The 21075-nt window shown below is 53.4% G+C and overlaps 5 protein-coding genes and 3 non-coding genes across 8 annotated transcripts; 4 read left to right on the top strand and 4 right to left on the bottom strand.

The window, feature by feature from the left end:
- Positions 1 to 2587: 2587 nt before the first annotated feature.
- On the top strand, positions 2588 to 3558 carry BZA05DRAFT_474774 (uncharacterized protein; the record flags this gene model as incomplete). The annotated part of the gene is made up of 3 exons (XM_051488142.1): positions 2588 to 2809; positions 2867 to 2965; positions 3037 to 3558. The coding sequence occupies 3 exons, from the start codon at positions 2588 to 2590 to the stop codon at positions 3556 to 3558; spliced, it is 843 nt and encodes a 280-aa protein (XP_051338397.1).
- Positions 3559 to 3734: 176 nt separating this feature from the next.
- BZA05DRAFT_436978 (uncharacterized protein) lies at positions 3735 to 5037 on the bottom strand. The gene is made up of 2 exons (XM_051486434.1): positions 4712 to 5037; positions 3735 to 4659 (listed from the first exon to the last, which is right to left on the bottom strand). The coding sequence occupies exons 1-2, from the start codon at positions 4940 to 4942 to the stop codon at positions 3895 to 3897; spliced, it is 996 nt and encodes a 331-aa protein (XP_051338396.1). The 5' UTR covers positions 4943 to 5037; the 3' UTR covers positions 3735 to 3894.
- Positions 5038 to 8160: 3123 nt separating this feature from the next.
- Positions 8161 to 8247, bottom strand: BZA05DRAFT_t211. Its single transcript has one exon. It is a non-coding gene; the product is annotated as a tRNA-Ile (tRNA).
- A 2106-nt stretch (positions 8248 to 10353) lies between these two features.
- Positions 10354 to 10440, top strand: BZA05DRAFT_t214. The gene has a single exon. It is a non-coding gene; the product is annotated as a tRNA-Ile (tRNA).
- Positions 10441 to 11271: 831 nt separating this feature from the next.
- Positions 11272 to 11358, bottom strand: BZA05DRAFT_t210. The gene has a single exon. It is a non-coding gene; the product is annotated as a tRNA-Ile (tRNA).
- On the bottom strand, positions 11303 to 14625 carry BZA05DRAFT_354816 (putative telomere silencing protein Zds1). Its single transcript, XM_051481369.1, has 3 exons — positions 13502 to 14625; positions 11956 to 13436; positions 11303 to 11908 (listed from the first exon to the last, which is right to left on the bottom strand). The coding sequence occupies exons 1-3, from the start codon at positions 14319 to 14321 to the stop codon at positions 11585 to 11587; spliced, it is 2625 nt and encodes an 874-aa protein (XP_051338395.1). The 5' UTR covers positions 14322 to 14625; the 3' UTR covers positions 11303 to 11584.
- Positions 14626 to 16919: 2294 nt separating this feature from the next.
- Positions 16920 to 17791, top strand: BZA05DRAFT_75777 (tubulin binding cofactor A-domain-containing protein). The gene is made up of 3 exons (XM_051488609.1): positions 16920 to 17227; positions 17303 to 17389; positions 17450 to 17791. The coding sequence occupies exons 1-3, from the start codon at positions 17072 to 17074 to the stop codon at positions 17540 to 17542; spliced, it is 336 nt and encodes a 111-aa protein (XP_051338394.1). The 5' UTR covers positions 16920 to 17071; the 3' UTR covers positions 17543 to 17791.
- Positions 17792 to 18943: 1152 nt separating this feature from the next.
- On the top strand, positions 18944 to 20283 carry BZA05DRAFT_401398 (uncharacterized protein). Its single transcript, XM_051483983.1, has 2 exons — positions 18944 to 19270; positions 19321 to 20283. Exons 1-2 carry the CDS (start codon positions 19226 to 19228, stop codon positions 20008 to 20010), a joined length of 735 nt encoding a protein of 244 aa, XP_051338393.1. The 5' UTR covers positions 18944 to 19225; the 3' UTR covers positions 20011 to 20283.
- The last annotated feature ends 792 nt before the right edge of the window (positions 20284 to 21075 follow it).

Below are 21075 nucleotides of genomic sequence, written 5' to 3'. Positions count from 1 at the left end.
CGTAGGTTGCGTCCATACAGTCGGTGTCTGGCCAGGCGGCATTGGCTGGATGGGCTGGTTCGTTTTAAGCCCCGCAATCTCAGCGTCCTTCTTCGCTAGCGTCTGCTTCAGCTCATAAAGCTCTTGCCACATCTTCTGATACGCCTCCTCAGAGGTTCCCTGCTGCTGCAATTGCTGCCTCAGTTCTCCGGCCGATTGCCTCGCATTTTCGATCTCCTCCGTCTGTAACCGTGCTGCCGCCTGCATATCCGCCACCTCCCTACGGACCTTCGCTAGCTCTTCACCCGTCTCAACCGCCAATTTATGATTCAATTCCGCATTGGCCCTGAGCTGTTGTGCATCCTGCTGTGCCAATTGGATCTGCTGCTGCGACTGTCTCCGAACGGCATCGATCTGCTCCTTCAACTGCGTTGCCTCATCCATTGCCCGCACCACTTCCTGGTCTTTCTCGACCATCCGCTTCCGGAGATTCTCAACCTCAGCTGGTAGAGTGGCAAGCTCTCGATTCAAGCGTGCAACTTCGGTGTCTTTCTCATCGATGATCCGCATGAATTTGCTGATGTCAGTACGTACGCTGTGGCACTCGTTGGTTTTCTGCGTGTAGTTCACTTCTAGCTCGGTCATTGACCGGCGGAGACGCTCGATCTCTGGGCTGTTGTCGGCATGTGGTGATGCGGGGGTAAAGGCTTGGGAGACGTGAGGGGCTGGGGTGGAGACCGGAGGGATGTATGGAGCCGGTGTGGAAACCGGAGGGATGTATGGAGCCGGTGTGGAAACCGGAGGGATGTGTGGAGCCGGTGTAGAGATCGGAGGGATATATGGAGCCGGTGATGGCGGCGGCGGCGGTTGTGATGGGACATAATGAGGTATTGGGGTTGCGGCGGAGACTGGAGGGATGTATGGAGCCGGTGTGGGCGGTGGCGGTTGCGATGGGACATATTGAGGTATTGGGGTTGGCAGCGGCTGAGGATATGCCGATGGAACCTGCGGCGGAGGTGGATTTTGGTACGTATCATAGGACTGGTATGGGGATTGATATTGTGTTGGCGACTGGTTCCATTGGTTCTGTGGTGGACCGTACGATGGAGGACTGGTCACGTAGGACGGTGAGGTAGGAGGTTGGGGCTGCGGCGAGGAAGGCGCGTAGGACGGCTTTGAGGAGAAGAAGTTCAGAGTCTTCATCAAGCTACCGCCTGTCGGCTTTGGAGCTTCGGGAGGTGGTGGTATGTACTGCAGGTTCATGTAAGCAGGCTGTTGCTGTTGCTGTGGCGGTTGCTGCTGCTGCTGCTGCTGCTGTTGCTGTTGCTGCTCCCCGAACTGATTGTTCGGATATTGAGGCTGCGCTGGGGGCCAGTGTGACATTTTAGTGAAGCAAGAGCAATAACAGACACAGGAAAGATTGTAGATTTTCTTCAGGTTTGAGGTCAAGCTCCAGCCATGGCGTGGATAAATAGGTTCCCCTCCCCTCTTTGAGGCTTGCAGCGGCTCTCCGAGTCTCCGCTTTCGAACTGTGCATGTTGTGCCTGATGGTGCGGCTGAAGACAGGCATCTCGTATCTGCTAATTCGGTACCGTACGGTGATTGGCCGGACTGGCGAGAGTGTGTGACATGCGCTACATCAACGCGAATGTGCTTTGTTTAATCGTTGATATGTAGAGTACATGCTGGCTGTCTAGATCGACGGGAATGCAGTGGATAAGAGTACATGGTACTTGACAGTGACATGGTGGTGCATATCGAGACCTCAAATGAGTGAGATCCTATGAATCATTTGCCTCTCAGATCGCTACATGGTCTCGGGAAAGAGATGGACAGCCCTCTGGTGTGAACAGGCTGTCTGTGTAGGTCTCTCATTTCTGTCGTGTCACTGGGGTCGAGAACTCCCTACGACATCAGTTGGATGGTATCTTCTAGCCCGACACCAACTGATCATATATCAAACAGCACTCGCATGGACGAAACACATCACCCTCTCAGCCCTCGGAGGCATGTCGAGTCGGGCTTCTGGGTTTGCAAGGCCCGTCCCTCGATGGAGCATCGAAAAGGGCGTCAGGCCAGGTCCCTACGTGTGCCGTGTCGCTTTCTCGTGGGAATACTCTCGTCCTACAAGCCTGTGAAGGAAGTGGAGACTTGGCGGAAACTCGCTGTCAACAGTGGGTGTGTAATGGGATGGGTCAAGGTGGTTCGTGCGGTGGACCAGGCACCATGTCCCTTCTATGTACCTATGGTGGAAAGTATGTTACGCGAGTAGGGCACGAAGCGTGACGATAAGCTTATCCAGAGGGATATAGACGAGATTCTTGTGCCTTTTCATTCACTGCTGTACTTAAGTTATCCAAATTTTCAATTCACTTCACACACATCGTATTATTTCTCGTGAGAGGTACCCTATAAACACTCCTGATATAGGTACGCACTGTCTATGGTTAGCGTGCCGAGCAACTTCCAACGTAAGGGGATCAGTTCAGGAGGTACAAATGTCCACACAGCTGAACCCACGACACAGCTGGCAGTAACTATCGTCAACTACCTACTACATAGTATCCCCACAACTTAGAAGAACCATACAATACAGCTATCGATCACCATGAACGATCAAGTATCGGACTCTGCACAGCCAGTAGAAACCCTCGCAACGAAATTCTCGCAAGCTTCCTTACAGCTATCTACTGATCCGCCTCAGTCAGCTTGCACGCGTGCACCGGCGATTAAGACTACTGAACACCAGCTAGAGCTCCACGCTGAGCCGCCCATTGCTGTGGCCTCAAGCTCAGCTTCTCCGCCAGCGGCCACCGCTTCCAAAGCTAAGGTAAGTAGAACAGTCAAGTTCAAGCTCGAAGTATTACACTGGGCAGAGCACGGGCAGGTGGATGATGGACGAGGTGGGAAGCGGAAGCCCACCAGGGAGGAGGTACGCGTACGGTTCGGGCTCAAGCAGAAGAACCAAGTCAACAAGTGGAAGAAGGTATGCTCCAAGACCACACCACCACTATAGACCTATAATTTGTAAAGTTACTAATCGAGCTTACCCGTTAGGACGAAGAGAAATTGCTTCAAGCAAATAAACAGATACACCGCATACGGCGCAGCAACCCTTGGCGGAAAGATGGCGAGAAACAACTTCCAGCGGCAGCGGCTGAGGCAACCGCTGGCCGCGGCCGTGGCAAGGGTGTAGCACCTCCCAACGCTCCGGTCATGGGTGACGATTCGCTCTCAGCTCAAGACCTAGCAGCACCGGTTGTCCCTCCAGCTCCGGTTGTCCCTAAAGCTCCGGTTGTCCCTAAAGCTCCGGTTGCCTGTCGAGCCCCGGTTGCCCCTCCAGCAGCAGGAACTCGGCGAAGTGCTAGGCCGGGAGGGAAAGCTCAACCTCAACCTAGCCCTCCCAGCCCTGTCATTCCTCCCCCGCAAATTACCGACACTAAAGGTGGCATTGCGGATGAGGATGAGGATGAGGATGAGGATAGTGAGATCGAGGATGATGATGAGGATGCAATCGGCAGCAGTGACGATGATGAAGGTGATGGTATTGAATACGATTTTATTTGGCACTTACAATAGGTAGTTTTAGTTAGATTTTTTTACATATTGTAATGGATTCTGTGGGAAGAGCTCGATTGTGCTGTGGAATCACGAAAATTCTCTCCCTCCGGGCACATTGGGGCATGATTTGATGTATGCTGGTCTCTAAGCGGGATAATTGCAGCAGGTATTTTGACCATACTGATACCATATCACTACCATTTTATAGATGCGGTAGCACTACCACAATCTTTTCCCCTCCCTCCAACTGTATGATACAGCATGTATTCCCGAAAAACAAATCCATTGACTTACAAACACTTGTTGAATTAAACATGCAAAAAATCCTGCTAAACGCCTCAACTCTCCACATGGCTACTCCTGCGCCCGCGATTTCGGTGGCCTCCCGCGCGGTATATGGCCGCCTCTAGCCTTGATATCCTTATTTATCTGGCGCCTGCTATTTTGCACCCTCCTCTGCGCCGAACTCATAAGTATATCTTTTGCCAGCCCCTCATCCCATCCGAATTTCTTCATGCCCTCCACCACATCTAAAATCTGTGAGCGATTATTCCCCCTCGTCAAGAGGGAGAACTTACTGGCAACCATCTCCCCCGCCAATCTCTGTTCCACATACCAAGTCCACGGATGCGAAAGATCCTGTCCGCAATGCCGTCTCGCTTCACGGTAGAAGTATATCGTGGCAGAGGTCTGGTCGGCTTTGTTCATCTCCGAGATCCCCAGTCGCCGCCGTAGAAGCGTGCCCTTCCCCACCCCGCGTTCTTTGATCAGCGACTGGGGAGCTTGGACGGTTTCAAGCAGCCGGTTTATGGATGGTGGAGCGGGGGTTGTCGCCGGACGGTTTGGAGAGACGGCGAGGGTGGTGCGGCGCCCGCGGCCCCGGGTCTTGGGGGCGCGAATGTTGGTGGGGGTAAATTGTGGGGCCGGCGGTGCGGGAGTGATGTGAGCTGGGGGTGTGGGTGTCGAAGACGAAGCTGCGACCAGCCCGGCGAGGAAGCTGGGCATGTGGGACTCTGACTCAAGCTCCAGCTCAGGCTCGGGTTCTGGTTCGGGCTCTTGCTCGGGCTCTGGTTCTGGGGATTTTGCCTTCACGGGTAAGGGAACGCGATGACTCGGAGTCTGTTCCTTCCGTCAGCCAAGCGTCGAGACCTGCGCGCGTGAGTGTACACGCCTTCTTCGCAATCCCAGAAGCAATCCCACGAGCCTTCTTCCTCTTCCTTTTGTCTAGCTGCTGCTCCAGAATGTTGAGTTCGATACGCAGCGCCGTGATCCGCGCCTTCAGGACTATTGCGCCATCGTCGCTGTCGGAGTCGCTGCTGTCGGCGGGCGTATCGTAGTTGTGCTCCGGGCTACCGGCTGCGTCGGAGTTGTCGTCGTTCTGCCAGTTGTTAGAGTGCGACATCGCGTGGCGGAGTGTCGGGAGACGGCGTGTGGGAGAATGAATGGTTTATGAACCTAGGAGGTCCGCCAGCTTAACGCGCAACGAATGGAATGGAGTTGGAGCTCGTGGAACGTTCGACGGTTCGAGCATAAGTTATTTTAGTGACGTTACACGAAGATCACACCCGCCTATATAGCCGCATAACCATGCGGTTCGGATTGGATGCCACAAAAAGTGGGTATGGTACTCACCAATCATGTATCTATCGTTGACATGAGGATGGACCCGTACGTATGGTTCAGAAATGGGACTCAGGTAGATCAATAATGGTGAGTAAACCGTACGGACCCTTTTGTGGAAAGCGAGCCAGCACACACGCCGCTTGGCTTCCCGCTGCCACGAGGATTCCGCGAACTTTGACCTGTGGTCTGCATGCAGCGGATATTTCCGTCAATCATTCCCAGACAAATACGGATGAGCGATGAAGACCTATGGACGGATGGGAGAGAGAACATCAATTTATTGTCGCATACGGCCTTATTAGACGAGCTATGGACGTGTTAGGCTACAGTTTTCCGATATATCCATGATCATGAGAGTTCCCTAGGTCCTACCCTCCGCACCCATGACCGGAAGCATGATCGCTGCTTTCAACGAAACCATCATGGACATCCATTTATAAGTTTACTTCCACAAAAGACGCTTCCACAGAACACTCGTCGTTCCAGTATCAGAACGGGACGGACCAGTTCGTCCAGAGGAACGCTTGGATAAGGTGACAAAAACAAGCAGTTGCTCAACCGTATCGATTGTGAATACTTCACTGTGGTTCCCATCTAAGCTAGGTCAAACGGTTGATTGAACCCCAAGGCTAGAGTATTCCAGAAGTATTTGGGGACAAGTCGACTCCGCCGCCGTTAAAGTCTGGCAGGATCCGAACAGCAGAACCGTTGACGGTGGAAGTCTGGGGATGGCGGCGCATAGCACGCCCGAAAAAAAAAATCGGCAGCTTGCCAGCAGCTCATCATCTTTTCGATGTATCAAGAAAAAAAATTTGGTTTAATCAGTAATTGCATGCAACCTATCTAGATCATGGCAATATCACCCGTTCACCCTCCCCTCCCCCCCGTTTCCACCCCTCTCTCCTCTCTCTCCTATGGGCTGACTCGCTCACTCTTCCCACCTACCCTCTGTCTCTTCGTTCGATGAATCAAGATTGTCTTGAGGCCGATGGAGAGCTATCGTGAAAAGTTAGAATTTAGTGATCACTAATGCAACCGAAAGGATATATGAGGCTTACCACTGCGGAAGTTCGGATCTTAGACCGGTAAGATTCGTCATCAGATATTTGTATGATACAAATTCCGGGATGATGTACTCAGTCGACGAGCGCGTCTCTGCTTGTCTCCATATTAGCCGTCATGAACTACTCCAGCACGAAAATGTAGGAGTGTCGTGGATTGTAGTACCTAGTTCGGAGACGGCTGGACCAGCAACTCTGTCTGGTCGGTATCCAGCACGGCGAAATAGTCGTCATCTCCTCCCTCCACTCCCGTCACCGAACAAAGAGGGAGGCAGCGAACCAGTTCGCCCCTCCCTCGATGCGGCCAACGTCCATCGTGGACGCCAACCGCTTCGCGACACTCCCCCGAAGCCAGCTTCAAGTAGATCCTCCAGATCAACGGCCCCGAGCGCATTTCGCGTAGGGGGATGTATCCCCGGGGATATTCTGGTCGGAACAGCTCTCCAGTAGTCGGCGTGAGTGAGCTCGGTCGGCGGTGATGTCCCATCTCACCATCTCGTAGTCGAATCCGGTTTCGGTATTGGTATCGCTGGTATGTCGCACCAACCCCAGTCGGATCATCTCTTCTCCGACTCCTCGCCTCCCCTTCTTTCTCCCCGCGTCGCATCCCTCTAGTCCGGCCGTGGTGGCCTCATCGAAGGTGAGGTGGTTTTTCTCCAAAAAGGAGTGTACGTCGAAGGTTGGTGTTATTGGTGGTGGAAGAGAAAGTCCCAGACATCGAAGCACAACTTTCTTTAAAAGAGAAGGCAGACCCCACAAGGGAGTGAATGTTGAAGATTGGGTTGATTGGTAGATGAAGAGGAAGAGGAAGAGGAAGAGGAAGAGGAAGAGGAAGAGGAAGAGGAATGCCCAAACGGTGAAGTACAACTCTATCTAACAGGAAAGGTTGACCTCGCACGCTAGCGGAGATAGGGCTTAGCATACAGTAGCGTATATTACAGTAGCGTACAATACAGTAGCGTGGAATACAGTAGCGTGGATCCCCACAGCACGTGAGCGAGTGATAGCGGGACAGACGTAGTCAACATAGGTATTGTGTGGCTCATGTTCCACGTGACTGGACAACCCTTCAATCGCCACATCACATCACCATGGTCGAAGGCCAAACTTTGGTACGGTGAAGGCCAGTAGATCTCCAGAGAACGACCGAAGGTCTGCCCACAGTGGTGATCTGCTCTGCAACGGTGGTACCGATAGTCAAGTTCCACTTCACACATCTATCATAGGTAGTACCTTGGACGCCAATCAAAAGAGTTTTTCAGGCAGGATTCCCAGCGGCAGTTCAGTCCGTCGTCGAAGCTACCGAAGACTCACTGCCATCCTTTCCCTCGTCAAAAATATTTCAAGGCAACGGGGTGCGAGTGGGGAACACAGGGGGTAGTCCGAATCTGGTTACTAGCAAGTAACCTCCCATCAGCCAGCTGAAGAAGGCTGGCTTGTGGTGCGGGCATAGGTGGTGCGGCGGCGGCGAGGGAGCTCTTAGTCGGCCACACAGTCGCCTCACCATACCACTTGACATCAGCCCGACATCATAACCTACACACTGGTTGCCTCCACCCACCTGTCTCTCCACCCCCCCGTGCCGTAGCTCGGGGCACTGGAAACAATCAAAGGGATAAGTCCCGGTACAGAATGACAGAACTAAGAAGGGAATTCCTAATGACTGTGGGTGCGCTACCGTATAGAATGGCAATCGGAAGCCATGTTTCTGAGAGAGCGTGCAAGTGTGAATTCTTGACTATGAAGCACTAACCAGGGTTTTCACCGATTTATAGAAACCATCATCAAACCAACACAATCTGGATACGCCGATAGACCAACAGCCAGCCCACCCCTTCGTTCGCCAACCTTTCCAAGCTTCATTCTAGTCCTCCGTGACAGGAGCAAAAGAATGCCTGCGGCGGTCTGCCCCACCGCCGCTGGTCCCCGGGCAAAATGATCACTACAGGGGTCGAACCTGTGACCTTGGCGTTGCATAGAAGATCTATTAGCACCACGCTCTAACCAACTGAGCTAAGCGACCTCTGATTGAGGGTTGAGTAGACTTAGCTGATCTGAAATCTCAGTGAATTGAGTCGGATCGAGTAGAGAGGGCGGTGCAAATGGTGGGTTCGGTGGAGGCTTGACGGGTGAATGACGGACAGAATGAAGGAGCGAGGCGTGGGGGAGGTCAACGCTTGGGGCGTTGCTTGCACCACGAAGTTGAGCTGCGCAGTCATTCTTCTCCATTTTCTCTGTGACCGTATTCTCTGATTTTCTGGCACATTCATCAAACCGCCCAATTAGCGAACTAGTTTCCTGGCCTGTTCACTAAAGATCGATGCGAAGCATGTTAGAGGGGATATCCTGGACAGGCACCTTCTTGGTTCTGATGGAGGACGCCACACCAGCGCACACCATTAGAGCAGGCACGGGATCAGGCAGAAGACGGCACCCGTTGCGTGTTGTGTTGGCAGCCAAGTTTACACACACGTCCGCTACTAACTTGCCGTGGCATACGAGTTCACGGCTTCAAGGCCATTCAAGCTGTCTTTGTGTGGCACACATACCCGCCCCAACATCTTCCTTTCTGTCCAAGTTTATTTGTGAAACCGGGCTTGCATAGGTTCAAAACATGGAACCCGAGTAACTCCCGTTGGCTAAACTGTGGCCGTGGTGGAGCGAAGTATACATACAGATAAATCTAGAATTATAAATTATAGTCGAGTGATAATCTGTGAATATACGATACGTGTGTGGGGAGTCGTATCGTACACTTAGAGAGGTGGCTTGCCTGTGGAATTGGCCTGCCTGTCGAACCCGCTCAGACTTTAGGAGAGGAGTTTATGGATGATTGGTTAGCGTCTGCGCAGGTTCGACAGGTAGGCCAATTCCACAGGCAAGCCACCTCTCTACATAAAGGGAAATTTTTGACCACAAAACCCGCTAACTTTGGTACTTGCACGAGAGCTCAGAAAGCACAGTTTGGGTCCAGACGGTTTAAATCCAAGATGTATATACTGGGTAGAATACGGCGCTATGTAGAGAGCTATGTTAAGGCTAAACATAAACGACTCGGTTAGCCTGGGTGGGGAACGGGGGTGACCATGAGTACTAGATGTTGCAAGTGTGCACTTAGTATGACCTCTGTCTTGGCATGATCTGATGTTAGATGACGAGTGATAAGTGTGCCAAGCAGATACCGACTCATGTAGCCGTAGAACTCTTGCCCAACGGAGACCATAAAACTCCTCGTATACATGATCATCCTTCCTTTCATTGTTGGCATAAAGCTCAGCGTCTGCGAGTGCGTCACCTATAGGTTCATAATTCAGGAGCATAATCATGCCTTCCACTGTATCCACACGCATTTTTCTCGCTTGTATGTTAAAAGAAAGAACATCCTCGTAGATCGATAATGATTGGTTTGATTCGTCAGTTGTTGGATTTTCCGATTGAGCACCTCGACTTCGGACTTCAGTGCTATGTTCTCCTCTTTAAGTCCTGCAACATCCTCTCCCAGTGCCGGATTCTTCGTTTGAATTGTTATTTATAGCATTTTCCAGTGCCGTGTGCACCAGTAATCACTCGGCCCATTCCGACGAGGACGTCTGGATGGTGCTATTCGCCTTGCCTGTCTCATCCACCGTAGACACAGTGGCAGTGTCACCAGCTCCAACCTCCTTTCGATGAACTGCGATTCAGGACTGGGCCTCCTACAACATGCTGATTGAGGATAGGCCAGACTCCCCGCACAAGTCGATCGGTGCACTCTGACATAGGACACACGATGTGCAAAAAAGTAAAAGCGGAGAAGAGAAGGAACTTTGTGTGGATCCCGTACCCTCCATAGCTCGTTCTGAATTTGAGGTCGAAGAGGAGGCTAAATCGGGAGGAAGGGTAAAGGACGAGGTGGGTGTTGTGAGGTGATTGGAGATGTCAGTTGTGGGGACGACTGATAGGTTCCAAGCTTTCGAGCTCTCTCCGGAACTCCAAGCTTCCATGCTTTCACCCCTCCATACCACCCACTTATCCCATTCACACAACAACACACCACTTTTGCAGCCGGTAGATACAAATCTACCATCTTGACCTCAACACCAACATTTCCTAACTCCATAAGCACACATGGCTCCATCTACTAATCAGCGGTCGCTTAGCTCAGTTGGTTAGAGCGTGGTGCTAATAGATCTTCTATGCAACGCCAAGGTCACAGGTTCGACCCCTGTAGTGATCATTTTGCCCTGGGACCAGTCACCATTCACCAGCGGCAGCGAGCCGCAAGGCCGTAAATAGGCGCTGGCAGACCGCCGCAGGGCTGCAGCGCAGCCGTGTTTTTGCAGTTGGCGGGGTGGCTTCAGCCTTACACCGACCATTCATTTTGACCCCTTCAACCATCACCACCCTTCCGCACCACCTCAATTCTTACATACCACGACGTCTCCACGCACCCACCCGACACCTTCAAAGACAAACGCGACTCCTATGATGATTCGCTCCGCCGCACAGGATGGTGGGGAGCTTGGAGAGGCTCCTGACGCTGGGCGCGGGAGCCTCACCGGCGAGGGCTGCGGAGAAAATAGGGCGGTGGTGGAGTTTGCGGCTTGTGGAGATTTGGATGAGCTGGATTCTGATGCGACGTAGGGACTGCCGGGAGGGACGGGGGAGGGGAGTATCGATCCTGTGCAGCCGTCCACCGCACCGCCGCATCTACCGTATAAGAGAGCGGTCGAGGTGGGGAAGTAGTTGGGTGCTGGGGGAAATTAGGCTGGATGGGAGGAGGGGAGTAGAAGGTAAGAGGATGTATGGTAGGATGTGGGATGGGCCTGGTAAGGAGTTCTGGTTGCATGGGATCTTGGAGGCTGGTTGGGAATAGGTATCACGGCGGTTCATTCGTTAACCATGGCACGGCACTCGGGGTGGGCAATAATGCATCACCACCGCTCACTCGCTTCATTCTACCTTTTCTCATCTAGCTTCACACGGCCACGAGCCAAGTCGAATGCAATTGATGATCAAACAAAAACAAGGCCCGCGAGCACGACAGAGGCCGCGGACAGAGACAAAATGATCACTACAGGGGTCGAACCTGTGACCTTGGCGTATACATCTTTCGATATTAGCACCACGCTCTAACCAACTGAGCTAAGCGACCTTGTATGATGAAGATTCTCAGCATTTGTGATTCCCTATTTTCCCCTAATTCCACTGTGGACCGCATCAAAGAAATATCAAACTAAACTCCGCCTGCCCGCCCGTCAACAGAACAAGAAAACCTAAGATCCCAAACTACCCGGTAAAAAGAGACTGAAAAAAAAGAAAAAAGAAACTGAAAAAGGCCTATTCGCTATGCTAATGTGTACACTCCTCCGCCCCGCGGCCTACCACATGTCGTCTCGTTCATCCTGTTGCTGTTGTTGCTGCTGCTGGTGCTGTTGCTGCTGGTGCTGGTGCTGTTGCTGCTGCTGCTGGTGCTGTTGCTGCTGCTGCTGGTGCTGTTGCTGCTGCTGCTGGTGCTGTTGCTGCTGCTGCTGGTGCTGTTGCTGCTGATGCTGCTGTTGATCGTAATATGTATTGCCACCACCACCACCATCTCGATCGTTTTCGTAGTAGTCGTCGTGATTACCGCTAACTTGAGTTTCGTCGTCGGAGTACTCATCGTAACCCTGGGAGTCATCAACATACCCATCCGAATCTCTCGCGCCCTAATCGGTTAGTTACGTCGTTATTATTATACAAGACGAGTGCCTACATCATCATGATGTTGCCGCTGTTGTTGTTGCTGCAACCTGGCCTCCTCTTCCTGCCGTTGCTGCCACCGTTGCTGCTCCTGTAGCCTCTGCTGTTCGGCAGCTTGCTGCTTCTGCTGCTGCGAAGAGCTTGCCTGCTGCTGCTGGATCAAATGCGGCTGCGTCTGCTGTACGAGTGCCAGGTACGAGTACATAAAATTACTCAGGAGCACCTGTTGGTGGAGTGGACGGCGTGGGTTGGCAAGTTTTAGGTGCGAGAGACGGTAGATTGCGCGTTCAATATGGATGGGGAAGCGGGTGTAGTAAAATTTGGGCCGTGATTCGGTGGCGGGGTCGGGAGATGTGCCACGCGAGCGACCGCCGCTTCCGCTCTTCTTATCGTCAGTCTGGTGCTCACTGCCAGATTTCTTCTTTGAGCCTCCGAAGAAGGACAAGAATCCCGAGTCTTTCTCTTTCTCCTTCTTATCCTCGCCACGTGATTTCCTCGATTCTCTCGAGTCTGTTCTGCTGGGAGGTTCAACGACGAGGATGGCCGCAGGTACGACGGGATCGGCAGCGACCACTTTCCCGGTATTCCCGAGCTCGATGGATTTCTGCAAGACGTCCAGACGGGTATTGTCGTACTTTTCCGAGGACTTGTCGGCGGATTTTGGTCGCTTTTCCTTCTTAGCCTTGAGCCTCTCCTCTCGTTCCCGCTCCTTCGCTTCTTCCCTCTCTTTGGCTTTGTCCGAATCGCCGAGAAGCCACCCCCAGCTTGTTTTCCGGTCCTTGCCCGTGGTGCTGCCCGACGATTCCGGCCGTTTCCTATCCCGCTTGTCTCCCTTTGCATCCGGAACTGTCATATGGTCTGCTGCTTTACCCGCTGAGGGGCTAGTATCGATCGCCGAATCCGACAGACGGTTGGTAACGGGCGGACGTGGCTTCTTCTGAGATCCGGAGGAGTTGGGCGGCTCGAACGAAGAGTGTCGTTCGGGAAGCTCGATTATCGGCAGAGTAGAGGGCGGGGGCGGAGTCTCGACGATTTTTGGAACAGGTGGTACCGGTTCGCTAGATCTTGTACCCCGCGCTGTCCCTCTCGGAGAGCTTGAGCGCCTGGCCTTAGCAGGGGCAGATTTGTGCTTCTCCTGTGTTGCACCGGGGGTGGACGAAGCTGTTCCTACTGGCACTGTCTTGGACATCAAATCATCGAACGACGTGGATGGACTTGTCGAATCTGGCGGTGACCTGCGGCCTTGTCGTTGCTTTGGTTCGTCAATCTCCCTAGATGAGGGCCCTCGGATGACAGGTTCTGTCGACGCTCGGTCCAGCTTAAATCCGCGGGGTGCGTCGGGTCCGTAATCCTCAGTGTCTGTTTCCGCAATCTTGCCCCCGCGCTTCGATCCCACCCGGTCTCTTCTCGTACTGCCCCGACGGTAGTGTGTGGCCGTCGACCGTTTAAGCCCCACTTTGGGAGCGAATATTATCGGATCGTCGGCTTGGTCACCTGGAACTTCTTAGTAAAGCTACATAGTGGGAGGAGGGCATCCGAGAGATGTCTCATTCCCCTACCTTCTTCGGTTCTCCGTCTCGAATCCGCGCTGAGCCGGTGCATCAGAGCTTCTGGGTCCTTCATGAGGTCGTCCAATTGAATCGCCGGCGCCGCATTTCCGTCGGTGAGGAGTGACTTTCGCTTTTCTAGCCGATCAGCGCCGTCGCGGTAGTTTCTTGCCGAGTCCGCATCGATCTGACGCGAAAGCATAGACTTCTTTCGCCTCAAGCTTGGACCCCCGGAATGCGCCCCGTCCGGAGACAACGAGCCTCCACCTCCTCCTGCGCTTTGTGGCCTTCGTATCTCGTTCTTCTTCGCTTCCAAGAAAGCACTGAACTCCTGCGGCGCGAGTTCGGGGTGTAGCCGTGCGGGAACCCAGAAGATGCTCCCGGGATCCCCATCGTCGGGGGGCGTCGAAGGCACGAAACTGTTGAACGACGGCAGGTCCGGATCCGCCGCAGACGAAACGTCCATCGACATTCTCCGTAGCGCCTGAAGGTTACTAATCTCCTGAGCTACCGCGACGGGATCGGATTCGTAATCGATGTCATTGAGGGGGTAAACAGCCTCGCCTGGCGAAGGACTCGCGGATCTGACCGAGGATGGTGGAGTTGTTGACGAGCCTTGGCTGTTACTTGGTACCCCTCCACCCGCACCTCCGAAGCCCCCACCAAGACCGCCACTACCCCCACCAAGACCTCTACCGTGCAACCCCGGAACCGAGAGTGTGGATTGCCGCTTCACCGCTCGAGATGGCTCGCTGTTGCCACCGCCACCGGGAGCCGACGAAACGAAGCTGTATCGACTGCCCCTATCCTCTGTTTCGTAGTCGCCGTACATATCCCCGATCGCCTCGGTAACATGGTGATTTGGGTCGATCGATAACCGTGAGCCGGGGCTGTGTGAGAAGCCTCTAGTGTCGCGTGGCCGCGGTGCTGCCTACGATTAGATTGTTCACTACGTCAGCGTCCGTTGTTTGTTTGTTTGTGGAATCGTCGTTTCGAATGTCAGTTACCGCGGTGATGCGACCCAGCGTCGTACCACGGAACTAGGATCTATGCAAGCAGATGAAACCGCCTTCATCTTTGCTTCGACCCTTTGCAGTTCCTTTCAAGACGAGGGCGGGGATGGCGGGGGTGGGGGTATCACACACACCTTCATTGAGATCCGGAGGAGGTACGGAAGATGCGCGGTAGATTGATCGCGGAATATCGAAAGGCGAACGGCGGATGGTAGTAGACAGCAATAGCGGTGGTATGTGGTGGTATGTGGTGGGAAAGAGAGACTGGTGGATGGGGATGTTATGCCGGGACAGATGCAGATGCAAGTGGAGTTTGTGTTCTTGACAAAGTAAGGCACAGCAAGTAGGTAAGTGGTATGTAAATCTTCTTGCGGCAAGGTCAGTCTCCAAGCAGGGCAGGGCGAGGTGCGTCTCTCTTGTCTGGCTGGATACGGCCGCTCGGGGGGTCGAGGGAGGTCGGTGGAATCAGGCCAAATTTCTCCGGGTTCGGATCATCTGATGACGTTTTTAGAGGGGTTTGTTGTATGTAGGGTGGAACTGAACTCGAAGGGAGGTTGGCTCTATTTTTGAGTTGTTCGTGAGGGGTCCAGGAAGGTATTTTTATGTGGTAGACCACAAAGACCAGGCAGTGAAGGAGAATGAGAGTTCGGAGTAGTTGTCACTCTATTCTATTGATGGGTACGTAGACTGAGGGGGTTGTTTGTTGAGGTGTTGTGTGTCCTCGGTGGTTGGTGGTGGGACGAGGGAGGGACGGATAGGTGTGAACCACCGCTACGGACGTACTGCCGCCGCAACAGCGAAAAGTGGCAAGGCGGGGGAGCTGATAACAAGGGGCAGCAGTGCGTGGGAGTGTGGCGCGTAGATGCAGATGAATATATACCTATGCGAGCCAACGATGGGCTAGCAGCGTCGATGTCGGCGAGACTGACAGGACAGGACAAGGGAGTGCAGAACGATGGACACGGCAGGAAGATGAGTTGATGCCACCGGTGACAGCTCTTGGGGAAGCTATTCGATGCGCCGGTGGAATAGCGGCAGCGGTATGCAAGATTTGTGGGGGATGCGATAGTAAGGACAGATGGGTGAAGAAGAAGACGGAAGGGTCATTCAGGCACAGGGGTAACGAGGGATATGGGAAAGTAAAGGAGGAGCGGAGAAGCAGGGAGGAGGGATGTTGATGATGATGATGGTATTGGTAGGGTATCTTGGAGAATTGGGTAGGTACTCAGCTACGGTACTGTTACTGAAGCATGACGATACCTCTATTATCCGGACTCCGGAGCCCCAGGTAGAGTAAACAACGGCTGGTATAGCCAAATAGCTGTGAGACCTGACGATGTCCTTTAAAACTCATTTTCCTGTCCAGACTCTGCGTTCGTACTCTCAAAATATGACCAAATTCACATCCCACTTCTTCTCGATGACATTCCCCAATATTCACGATTCACGATGATCTTTGTCTGATGTAGAATAGCTACTGACTGTGGCATCGCAGCTAACTGCTGGCTGCATGTTTCTATTAAAAGCTGCAACTCACTCTCTTTCAACCTCCCCACAAACACTAGAAAGCGCCGTCGCCTTTCCTCCTCATCTCGATCACGGATTCGCAGCTACCATCACCAGACGACCTTTGAATGACACAGCGATGGACCTCTCCACGTGCACAGTTATGCACCCACCAACACGAGACCCTTAACGTCCATATCTCGTGAGAAGCGAGCGAAGTTCCCGATCCACAATTCTCCGACAATGCTTAGCACTGGTTCACGAGCAGGCTGATTTACCCACCTAGTTTGTTCCATAGGTATTCGATTCCTGATTCTTTGCCTGGAGGTACTGATCAGGAGTGTAGCTCATCGGACCGGACTGTTAGACCGTATCCTCAACGGCCGTCTGGCTGACCGGCCGACAGCACCGTTATTCGACCAAGCGCCCCCTGAGCTCCCCAGTCTCCTCCACAACAGCAGCTCCACTGCTTCCAGAAACAATTTCAGCCCTAGAAGCAGCTCTAACAGCTTCTAAACGAGACGCAATGACCGCTCTCGCCCACTGAGGCCCGAAATTGTATCGTCCTGAAGGCTGACACCGTGCTCTACCCCCACCCGGAGACTCGGGAGAAATGAGTCCCGGGAGACTGTGCATATCCGGCCGACGAGTCACGAGACGGAGAACCGGCTTCGTGGGGGTTGGAGCTTAGCTCGACGGGAAGGAGCTCTGATGGGCTCCTTCTGGTGAGTTGTATTTAAACCAACCACGAAACTTTATCGTGATTCGCACACAGGTAGAGCAATTAGAAGTGGTGAAGGTTAACAGCGATACTTTCGCGTTTATATTCGCGTTTCCCCACAGCTCCCATTAGCGCAGGGCAAAAAGCCAAAAAACGCGTGACGACCCAACACGTGCTAGCATAGATAGACTGCCCGACTGCCCGACTGCTAACTAGCTCCTACCCAGTAGCAAACCAACTTACCCCAGCTCGTCGCCACCCCTCTATCCAACTCCACCACCACCACAAGCTCATCCCCACCACCACCACCACCACCACGCATTTCACTACACAGCAGAAAAAATGGCACCCCCTACCGCCCTCGCGATCAAAACCTCCGCGGTCATGCGGTTAATAAAGGAAGAGTCTATGTACCACAAAGAGCTCGTCCTCGAGAAGAACCGGTTGGCAAAGATGGAGGCCGACGGAGAGAGCGATGAGTACGCCATCAAACAGCAGGTATGCATACAGATGGATGGATCGACGGATACGTGGTGGAAGGGGTGACGGAGGGCTGACATTCACGACGAATAGACCAAAGTCGTCGAGGAGACAAAGGGCGTTGTCCCTGCGCTTAGGGAGAAGTTGCTTGCTGCCGTGGAGGTGCTAGAAGGACAACTTGTAAGTGAATCTGTTGCGGTGTGTGTGTGTGTGTGGAGTTGAAGATCCTAATGTATATAGGACGCCGCGGCCGACGTGGAGCCCGAGGCCAACAAGGGGAAGGCACGCAAGGCGATCGAGGATGGACGGAAGACTTTGGTCGCGGACCTCTAGGCCAGTGAGATTGAGCGAGGGGGGTGCTCGATGTGCGATGCGGGAATGCGGAATGATATCAATTCTTTTCTCTACGGCGAAAGAACCGATTCCGGAGCTGAAGTACATGCCCGATCAATGTCGCTATTAACGGCCGACCGGCCATGTCCAACCATCATGGCTACATACCCGTTCATCCATCCATCGAGCACATATCCAAGGGCTGCAGCAGTTCAACCATGTTACGAGGTTACCCAGCCTTGTCCCAGATTCATGCGGATAACATCAACCTTCCCAGCCCTATTGCCCGCGTGTGCCCCCCCACCCTAGAAACGCATGTCTGGAAATCAAAAGCTTGGATTTTGAAAGAGGAGGTTACTCTCGGTGGCTAATCTCCGTTCTCACTAGTTTGTTTGCTTCTGTGGTTTTCTCGAATGTTCGAGTGTTTGATGTGGCGTCGAAAATGCCGCAGGGCCGCAGGGTCGCAGGAAAGTGCACAAACAGGTGCAAGAAGTGAGACTAGATAGGCAGACGGGTGGCGTAGCTTATCAACGGCCGTTTATTGCGTAGGATCCGGAGAAGTTTTGATTCATATCTACGGGAAAGAATGGGGCGAGGAATGATGAGGGACGAACGGTCGATTGCCCTAGAGGAGTTATGATCATGGCTGAGTGTGGGAGTATCGCGAACCACGGATCCGTCCAACGTGCTGATACCGTACTTCAATTTCGTGCATCCACCGATGCGCGCGCTCATCGTGCCAAGGTAGGCCAGTATATCAAGAGGCCAGATACGAGCCCATCCTTGTATTGTTGACCCCTAGGTGATCTTTGTGTTTCTATTCAAGGACTTCCTATTTGTTTGGCTGAGTGATGGCGTGTGATGTGTCTATCCCATGCCCTTCATCACCCCAGCACTTGCACACTTCTTACGTGTATGTAAGTGTACTGATGGCCGTGACTTGGGCGATTTATATGCCTAGATCTTACTGATATCGTAACGGCACTTCAGTACGTTTGCTGCTTAATTGAATATCCCCGCTTGTCCTGCACTGTATGATACGAATAATCAACGACCCGAATGACTAGTTAAAGTCCGTGGAAGCCATCAATCCGAGGTAAGATTTAAACCGATGTCTCATGTCTCTAGAAATATTTGCCAGGCGTTTGAGCGGAACCGCGACTACTATATCCTACGTTGTGACAACGGCAATCAAACCAATAAGTCGACGTCTCGTCAGTAGTCAATACCGTACCCTGACCTCGGAGTCCCACGCTGGACTCTAGAACGGATATTGCGTATATCCCTTCCCTCGTCAAAAATATTTCACGGCAACGGGGGGCAAGTGGGGGACACTGGAGGTAGTCCGAATTTGATTACTAGCAAGTAACAGCCCATCAGCCGGCTGAAGAAGGCTGGCTTGTGGTGCTGGCATAGGTGGTGCGGCGGCGGCGAAGGATCCCTTAGTCAGCCGCACAGTCGCCTCACCATACCACTTGACATCGCCTGACATAATAACTTACACACTAGTCGCCTCCACCCACCCATCCCCCCACCGCTGGTGCCGTAGCTCGGGGCCGTGGAAACGACCAAAGGGATAGCCCCGCCCCGGGAAACCCACAGCGATAAGAAGCAAGACTTCGTCACATAGCCTTCCAACTTCGGAGCTATTCCGTCTCCAACTTACCCAACAACCACAAAGCAATGACCGCAACCTCCGCCGCCGTAGTCGGGAGCACCGGGCTGGTGGTATGGAGCTCCAGCTTCGGCGCACAGAGCAGTTGAACTGACGATCACAGGGCTCGCACATCCTCTCGCAGCTCCTCGCGCACCCTCAAATCAGCACCGTCGCCACACTCCTCCGGCGCTCGCCTCCGCAACCCATCGCCGATCCCTCCAACAAACTCCGCACCACCGTCTCCCCCTCCAACGAAACGTGGGCCTCCGAGCTACCTGGGATCCTCTCCTCGACCTCCAGCCACATCCTCTTCTCGGGCCTCGGCACCACGCTCGCGGCCGCCGGCTCCGCCGAAGCCCGCAGAAAGGTCGACTTCGACCTGAACCTTGCGGTGGCGAAGGCGGCCAAGGCCGCCGGCGTGACAACGTACGTGCTGATCTCAAGCGGTGGGGCGCATGCGCAGAGCATGGTCGGCTACGCCGCGATGAAGGGGGAGCTCGAGGACGAGGTGTCGGCGCTGGGATTCGAAAAATGTGTGCTCCTCCGCCCGGGATTGATCGTCGGCGAGAGGGAGAGCAAGAGGACCCTTGAGCAGCCGCTGCATTCGGTTGCCAACTTTATGGGTTGGTTGAGTCCCGCTATGAAGAACTGTTGGGCGCAGGATGCGGGCACCATTGCCCGTGCGGCGGTGAGGGCCGCCCTGGAGGAGGATGTCTGGACCGGGAGACAAACGAAGGAGGGGAAGAATGGCGGGAAGGTCTGGGTTATGGGTCAGGCGGAGATTGTGGAGTTGGGGCTGGAGAAGAAGTAGAAATGGTGCCGTGCCGTGCAACGTGGAATCTCACGTCAGACTTCCACTCCAAATCCCCCCACGGGTATTACTTGTATGAGTATTACTTGTATGAGTATTGCTGGTACGATGTACATACCTCACGAGCCAAGAAGCCTGTTTACCATAGCGGTTTCCTATATCTATCATCGATCAAGTCTACGAATTTGCACATCGCAGATCACTCCCGCCAAAGCAAGGAGCATCGAGTGATATACAGACCATAGAACCCTTATACTATGAGGTGACGCAGGGTCGGATTAAGCGATATTAAAAACGGAAAATTTGTTTGCTTTATTGTGCTCGGGTTGGTCCCGTGGTAAGTCCGCACTCGTGATACGAGAGCTCACTGTGCGAAGACATTCCTGAAGGGCTGGAATGCCGTGGACACGGTGAAAAGCAAAGAGGAGATTCAGACAGCTCGACTCACTTGCTTTCTCCTGTTGGACCGGGTCTCCGAGCCGAGTGTTCTCGAGTGAACGAGTCCGCAAAAGCTATAGACTCTCGTCTGCAAGAAGTTCCTCTTGTTTTAGGTTCTTCTTAAGCCTTGAGATTTTCTTAGCTGGTCATTCTTTGCCCTACCTACGTGGAGAGTGGTGGTCGTACACTCCCGAATGCGTTGTGCGATATGTAGAGTAGTTAGCAGTAGTTAGTAGCCGCATCCTACTTTACAGTAAGTGCTTCGCTTCCCCGTCCTTCCCATCGTTCAGCGCGCCTCGTCGTCAATCGCCAGTTTTCAAGCCCCCTCCAGAGTCCACCGCTTTCACCACCCCAACACCAACAACAACAACCACCGAAACCCTCCACCTCATCCTCCCACCTTACGCCCTACCACCTCCACCACCACCTCTACTTTCCACAACTCCTCCACCAAAGCACGAATCTACACACCGCCTTGGGTCACCCGAAGCAGCCTGATCCACGCGCGACTTCTCCTTCTTACTCTGTTGTTCCCCGTAACACTTTAATACACATCCCACCACAGCCAGATGACTACTGTAAGTTCCTGTACCTTCCGCTGCAACCCCCCTCCCCCCACCCAGTCAG

The sequence above is a fragment of the Tricharina praecox genome (assembly GCF_024521635.1).
Source record: "Tricharina praecox strain CBS 144465 chromosome Unknown BZA05scaffold_16, whole genome shotgun sequence".
NCBI classification, from domain to species: domain Eukaryota; kingdom Fungi; phylum Ascomycota; class Pezizomycetes; order Pezizales; family Pyronemataceae; genus Tricharina; species Tricharina praecox.
Note: the sequence above shows the minus strand (reverse complement) of the source record. Positions and strands in the feature narration are given on the sequence as shown.

What these genes read in the sequence shown, in the direction of transcription:
- BZA05DRAFT_436978 (XM_051486434.1), bottom strand. Translation starts at nt 4,942, where the DNA reads ATGTCGCACTCTAACAACTGGCAGAACGACGACAACTCCGACGCAGCC. An exon ending in CTTCTGGGATTGCGAAGAAG is followed by an intron (nt 4,660 to 4,711) that starts GCGTGTACACTC and finishes CGGAAGGAACAG; the next exon opens with ACTCCGAGTCATCGCGTTCC.
- BZA05DRAFT_354816 (XM_051481369.1), bottom strand. Translation starts at nt 14,321, where the DNA reads ATGTACGGCGACTACGAAACAGAGGATAGGGGCAGTCGATACAGCTTC. An exon ending in GAGACGGAGAACCGAAGAAG is followed by an intron (nt 13,437 to 13,501) that starts GTAGGGGAATGA and finishes AAGAAGTTCCAG; the next exon opens with GTGACCAAGCCGACGATCCG. An exon ending in AGCGGCAACATCATGATGAT is followed by an intron (nt 11,909 to 11,955) that starts GTAGGCACTCGT and finishes CTAACCGATTAG; the next exon opens with GGCGCGAGAGATTCGGATGG.
- BZA05DRAFT_75777 (XM_051488609.1), top strand. Translation starts at nt 17,072, where the DNA reads ATGGCACCCCCTACCGCCCTCGCGATCAAAACCTCCGCGGTCATGCGG. An exon ending in AGTACGCCATCAAACAGCAG is followed by an intron (nt 17,228 to 17,302) that starts GTATGCATACAG and finishes CACGACGAATAG; the next exon opens with ACCAAAGTCGTCGAGGAGAC. An exon ending in AGGTGCTAGAAGGACAACTT is followed by an intron (nt 17,390 to 17,449) that starts GTAAGTGAATCT and finishes TAATGTATATAG; the next exon opens with GACGCCGCGGCCGACGTGGA.
- BZA05DRAFT_401398 (XM_051483983.1), top strand. Translation starts at nt 19,226, where the DNA reads ATGACCGCAACCTCCGCCGCCGTAGTCGGGAGCACCGGGCTGGTG. An exon ending in TCGGGAGCACCGGGCTGGTG is followed by an intron (nt 19,271 to 19,320) that starts GTATGGAGCTCC and finishes TGACGATCACAG; the next exon opens with GGCTCGCACATCCTCTCGCA.